General features: G+C 40.5%; 2 protein-coding genes across 4 annotated transcripts in view; both read left to right on the top strand.

The window, feature by feature from the left end:
• The window catches only part of LOC103361174 (uncharacterized), a 34,565-nt gene that overhangs the window by 4,067 nt on the left and 24,297 nt on the right, over positions 1–6,201 (top strand). The window contains exon 6 of one of the 2 annotated variants that reach the window (XM_008287190.1): positions 1,786–1,977. The exons of the other annotated variant lie outside the window; for it this stretch is intronic. The gene's annotated coding sequence lies outside the window, so the exon portion shown is untranslated. Of the gene's footprint in view, positions 1–1,785; positions 1,978–6,201 lie in introns of those variants that run through there. 2 annotated transcript variants of the gene reach the window in all.
• Positions 85–6,201, top strand: part of LOC103361173 (uncharacterized) — a 12,680-nt gene continuing 6,563 nt past the window's right edge. The window contains exons 1-5 of one of the 2 annotated variants that reach the window (XM_008287188.1): positions 85–160; positions 304–1,002; positions 1,092–1,220; positions 1,311–1,345; positions 1,442–1,775. In XM_008287188.1, the coding sequence (XP_008285410.1) occupies positions 106–160; positions 304–1,002; positions 1,092–1,220; positions 1,311–1,345; positions 1,442–1,561 (1,038 nt within the window). In that variant the 5' untranslated portion in view covers positions 85–105 and the 3' untranslated portion in view covers positions 1,562–1,775. Of the gene's footprint in view, positions 161–303; positions 1,003–1,091; positions 1,221–1,310; positions 1,346–1,441; positions 1,776–6,201 lie in introns of those variants that run through there. The other variant, XM_008287186.1, reaches the window with a different exon arrangement.

Here is a 6,201-nt window from a genome sequence, read left to right as displayed (position 1 = left end):
GGGGCTATAGTCTGGCAGCAGATTGGCCAATCAGAGACAGTCTGGTCTTTGAAGAGAACAGGAAAGTCAAGAACCTCCTTCATTCAACTCAGCAGTCTGAGCGCGATGACACCTCCCAAGTTTGTTGTTTATCTGACATGTCTGCTCCTGGAGACAATAGGTGAGTTATGATTTTGTAATTCAAATATGTATCATTTATGATCACTGCTTCATGCAAATGTTTCAGTATTTTTTAATGTACTGTTTTGTTGAATTGTTTCATGGAAACTGAAGGCTGCATTCTTTTGTCTCATTTCCTATCAGCTCGAGTGGCGACTCAGAAATTCTCATCTCATCGTCAAGAGGCTCGTTTTATATCAGCTGATGTTGGTGGAAGCTTGACTTTGCAGTGTTTCTATGAACAAACAGATGCAACGAGGTTTTACTGGTACAAGCAAAGTCTGCGACAGAGACTGAGGCTCATCTCCATGTTCTACAAGTTTGACAAAGAAGCCACATTTTATGATAATTTCAAGAGCAACCCGCGCTTCACAGTGGACACTGAAAAAGGAAACAACCACCTGAAGATAACAGATCTGCGCACTTCAGACTCAGCTACTTATTACTGTGCAAGCAGCTACTCATTCTTGTTGGAGTTTGCAGAGGGCACCATCGTCAACGTAAAAGGCTCAGGTTTGAACATCCGACCTTCAGTCCAGCAGTCGCCATCTACGACCATCCACCCAGGAGACTCTGTGAATCTGAGCTGTACAGTACAAACTGGGATCTGTGATGGAGAACACAGTGTGTACTGGTTCCAAACTGGAGAAGAACCTCTTCCAAGGATCATTTACACTCAAGGAGGCACAAATGATCAGTGTGGGAAGAAACCCAACAGACAAACACGCACCTGTGTCCACAACCTGCCGATAAAGAACCTGTCTCATGCTGGAACCTACTACTGTGCTGTTGCCTCATGTGGACACATCGTGTTTGGAAACGGGACCAAGTTGAGCGATGAGGGTGAGTAACTTTAGGTTGTTTAAAGTAAAGAAAAACCCACTCCTCCATCAAATTTACTGAAAACTATATTTCCAATGTTGGCTTTGCAGATGAGGAGAACATTGGTGCTTCTGTTGCTTATTTCTGGAGAGGGGCCTTTACATTCACCTCCTTTTTGAGTGTTGTATTGGCTTTCTCACTGTGTCTGATGAACAAGAACAACTGCTGCACATCTCCAGGTAACTGGTGCTTTTTTAAAATTTTTAAATCTGACAGTTTACAGTCACTACATTTGACTTCTGAATATTTTTTCTATGTTTCACAACCAGAGTCTCAAGCAAACTTATCAAGCTCAGATGTAAAGGTGAGTAATAACTGCTCATTAAAAAATGTATTTGTGGACATAGTTTGATTACGTTTACATTGATATGAACACTGCAAATAAATACTTTATTAACAGGGTCACCGACATGGAGAAAACATCTATAACACTGCTGTAAGTGTCAACCTGACAAACAGATCAAAAAGCCAGAGGGATCCCACCTGGAGCGACTGCATGTACTACAGCATAAAGCAGTAGAACTGTATCACTGTTTCATTTGCTTTCGAGTAAGACAGGATTTCTTTTTTGATTGTGTTCAATGTAGAAATAATATGAAATAAATCCGTTTTTATAGCTTCTTTGTGGCCTGCAGCTGAAATATATATCTTTCCTTTTATAATGTGATTTAGGACATAAAAATGCAGATTAAAATATCCATAATGCATGCTTGGAATGTGTTTTGTCTGTAGGGTATCAAGCAGGTCATGTCTGCTATGATGTTGTTTTTATTCATTAAGTGACCTGATGCAGAAGAAGTAATCACTCGTCCTTACTGAGGGTGAAGATTGTCTCTGACTTCATGTGTTTTAACCTCATTGTCGCTCAACAGAATCCTGTGTGTGTTTTTGCATTTGAGCTTTAAGTCGCTGATGATCAATAAACATAATCCAAAGTATAAAGCTGGAGACTACGTGATTATTCAATCCAGTGTGATCGTCCTCATTCATGAGAGGTTGATGCTATCTGTGAATGTGGTTGACCTCACCCACTGAGTGATGAGACAATAACACAGTAAGTTTTGTTCTGCTGACCTAAAGACACCAGGACCTGTTAGTTTAGAAAATTACTGCTTGGGTGAAAATTACGTTTGCTTACTTTACTAATGATTGTGTATCTTGTAGCACTTAATAATGTTTAAATTTACCAAATATTTAATCAAATTTGCACTTAACTCAATTAAAAATGTATTCCCACCTAAGGTAAAAATAATATCATGTTTTTAGGGTTTTTTTTTTTTTTACATCTCCTGACTGATATAGTAATTACATTTGTACCGGTAATACCTTTGAGGTGAGGTGTTTTAGGAGCTTTTTATATACAAATTTTATATACACCGGTTTGGAATTAAAGAATTGTGCACTTTGAGCACAATACAGCCAGAAACTCAGGAACACACCCCAGCATCCTGGTCTTATTGAGTAGATAATGGACTAAATCAGTCACAAGTTCCTTTCCTGAAGCATTGGTCAGATGGGATATGTAATCCCTCTGGTAAGTTCTGAGTCCCAAATGGACAAGCCCAGAAAAACTAAAAAAAGGAAGATATCTACAGGTATCCTTGGATGGCCGAACTCATTGCAACAGTTCAGTGCAACGCCCATGTTATCGTTGATGCAGCACCAACTGGTCAGTCTAACTTAAGCCCCATTTAACTGGTACTTGTTGACAAGAACCCGACAAACTTAAACATCTTTGCCCCTAAAAAATTGCCATCTTAACGTAGCTGACGCAGTTCCTTTGTCTCCTAGGAGGCAATAGCCACTGGTAGGGTCTTCTAGGTCAAACTGGCTGCAGGGGAGGGAATCCTCACTGATTCTAATCAATGGTCCATAAAGAGTGACAGCACCTACTCACCAGCCATGATCTCCTAGCTAAGATTTGATTGATGTGGCTCGGCTGGAAAGAGCCTGAAAGGACAACATGGAACCATTGCTTTGCAGGCCAACCACCCACATGGATAAGCATTGGGGTTGATAACACAAGCTGCAGGCAAAGTCGAGGCCCTAGATACTGACTCCTAGCATCACAGACTTGACTTAGGGCCATGGAATATATAGGTCACTTACCTTCATTCATTTTAAGTCTAATTTCAAGATGAAACATCATTTGAATCTACTCATGTATCTTTGACCATTTCCCAAATGGCACACTTGACACTATAGCTTCAATCAACTTGTGAGCATATACACACACACAATACACACACAGTGTTGCAAGTTGCATCTTCTTGCTCTTAGAACTTGTGTATGGTCACTCATCATACACAGCTCAACTTACTAAATTAACTGACAACTTGCTTTGTCTTTCATTCCACTTCAATTAGTGACAAAGTGAAGTATGATGTTCCTCAGAAGGTGATGTTGCTGCAAGAATTTGCTGGAATAAGTCAACATTGGGCCGACAGAAACCTTTAAGTGTCATGTGAATATAGTATCTCCCTTCAACATGGGTTCTTTTATAAATCGCTGAATTGCTAAGATAAGAGAAAATCCAAACAATCCTGATGGTTGTCTTCCTTGTAAACACAAGGTCCAACTATTTCTGTTGATACTGCAGAGTTTACTAAGGATGCCTTAAAACCTTTCGCTCCTTACTCAGAGATCTGCTGACCTCTACCCCTACACTTTCTGCTTTCTGTCTCTTTTAGTGTAGCAGGGGTTGTGGTTTTTGGCGGGATGTAAGCATGTTACTTTTACTTTGTCCATTTACAGATGCTCTTTGAGACAAATAACAAGGACGTTTTTTGGGGACTCGTCTTTTTCCAGGATTCATCACTGGAGCAGCCTTGAACACAACCAGAGTTTGTGGTTAGTCTTACCCATTACATGTTTCGGTATGAGAATGTGTCAGGATGGACATTTCTGTTTTCTTCTCAAAACGTCTCTCCTCACAGCAGCCCCAATGATATCCTTCATTCTCTGGACAGCATAAGTTATACGGCCACATTAATTCAACATCTAGGAAGTGATATTTGCCATAGTATGCTTCAAGTGTATTGAATAAATCTGTTCATGCTAAGTAGCCAATGCCAATAATGTGTATGGCGATAATGTATTTTTTAGTCATTCAAACCATAATACCAACACGAGCAACCAGTATGCACCTCCCTCTCTGTGATTCTATTCAGAGAACCAGATTTTTGTGTAGGTGGTACTGAACTTGTGATCATTTTCCCTATATGGGGCTATAGTCTGGCAGCAGACTGGCCAATCAAAGACAGTCTGGTCTTTGAAGAGAACAGGAAAGTCAAGAACCTCCTTCATTCAACTCAGCAGTCTGAGCGCAATGACACCTCCCAGGTTTGTTGTGTGTCTGACATGTCTGCTCCTGGAGACAATAGGTGAGTTATAATTTTGTAATTCAAACATGCATCAATTATGATCACTCCTTTATGCAAATGTTTGAAAAGTTTAAATGTACTGATTTACTGAATTCTTTCATGGAAATTGAAGGCTGCATTCTTTTGTCTCATTTCCTATCAGCTCGAGTGGCGACTCAGAAACTCTCGTCTCATCGTCAAGAGGCTCGTTTTATATCAGCTGATGTTGGTGGAAGCTTGACTTTACGGTGTTTCTATAAACACACAGATGCAACGAGGTTTTACTGGTACAAGCAAAGTCTGGGACAGAAACCAAGTTTCATCTGTACGGTGTATATGTTGAACACAGTCGGCACTTGTAATGATGAATTTCAGAATAATTCACGATTCACAATGACTAATGAAGCAGGAAACAATCACTTTCATATTAAAGATTTGCGTATTTCAGACTCAGGAACTTACTACTGTGCAAGAAGAGTTGCNGGTTGGACAATTCAGCAAATTCTTGTCTCTCAAGAATGGCGAAGGTATGACGATTGTTTTGCTCAAAACAGAGCGATAAACACAATGGCATCTCACGAGTGCTTTTTGTTTTTCAAGAGGTAAACGGCAAATTGCATCATTTTGCCATAAGAACTTGTGTATGGTCACTCATCATACACATCTATTGTCATTAAATTAACTGATAACTTGCTTTGTCTTTCATTCCACTTCAACTTGACTCATCATGTTCCTCAGAAGGTGATGTTGCTGCAAGAATTTGCTGGAATAAGTCAACATTGGGATAACAGTAACTAGAGATGCGCCGATCCGATACTGGGTATCGGTATCGGGCCGATACTGGACGAAATTACGGTATCGGATGATACCGGCGGGACATGGGAGCGGTAAGGGGTTAAAAATACTCTTCTTAAATATTTTTTTTGAAAATTGGAAGTATATTTTGAGTGAAATCACCCTTTAAAACTACGACGCGCACCCGAACTAGAAGCCGTGCACTTATAGGGCCGTAGAAGACGAGTCCAGCCTCTCCGTGCAGCCCTCTACCAGCAGCCTGTACGTGGCTCTCCCGCTCTGCAGACAGAACCTTCCTATTGGATCCGATCCCGCAGCAGTTCACAACGTTTCCGGCCTCAGTTACTACTGCTCATGCGCAGAGCTCTACCCCTACATTTTCTGCTTTCTGAAGCATGTTACTTTCATCATCAACAGATGCTCTTTGAGATAAATAACAAGGATGTTTTTTGGGGACTCTTTTTGCAGGATTCATCACCGGAGCAGCCAAGGACGCAACCAGAGTGTGTGGTTAGTCTTACCCATTACATGTTTCGGTATGAGAATGTGTCAGGATGGACTTTTCTGTTTTCTTCTCAAAACATAAAAAAATTCTCCGCTTTACCTTCAGTTTAATGCTAAAATTCGTCTCTCCTCACAGCAGCCCCAGTGATATCTTTCATTCTCTGGACAGCATATGTCATACTGCTACACTGGATTCAACATCTAGGAAGTGATATTTGCCATACTATGCTTCAAGTGTATTGAATAAATCTGTTCATGCTAAGTAGCCAATGCTTATAATGTGCATAGTGATGAAGTATTTTTTAGTCATTTAAAACGTAATACCAACACGAGCAACCATTGTGCACCTCCCTCTCTGTGATTCTATTCAGAGAACCAGATCTTTGTGTAGGTGTGACTGAACTTGTGATCATTTTCCCTATATGGGGCTATAGTCTGGCAGCAGATTGGCCAATCAGACACAGTCTGGTCTTTGAAGAGAACAGGAAAGTCAAGAACC

This window comes from Stegastes partitus, unplaced genomic scaffold (assembly GCF_000690725.1).
Source record: "Stegastes partitus isolate 25-593 unplaced genomic scaffold, Stegastes_partitus-1.0.2 Scaffold489, whole genome shotgun sequence".
NCBI lineage: Eukaryota > Metazoa > Chordata > Actinopteri > Pomacentridae > Stegastes > Stegastes partitus.
Note: the sequence above shows the minus strand (reverse complement) of the source record. Positions and strands in the feature narration are given on the sequence as shown.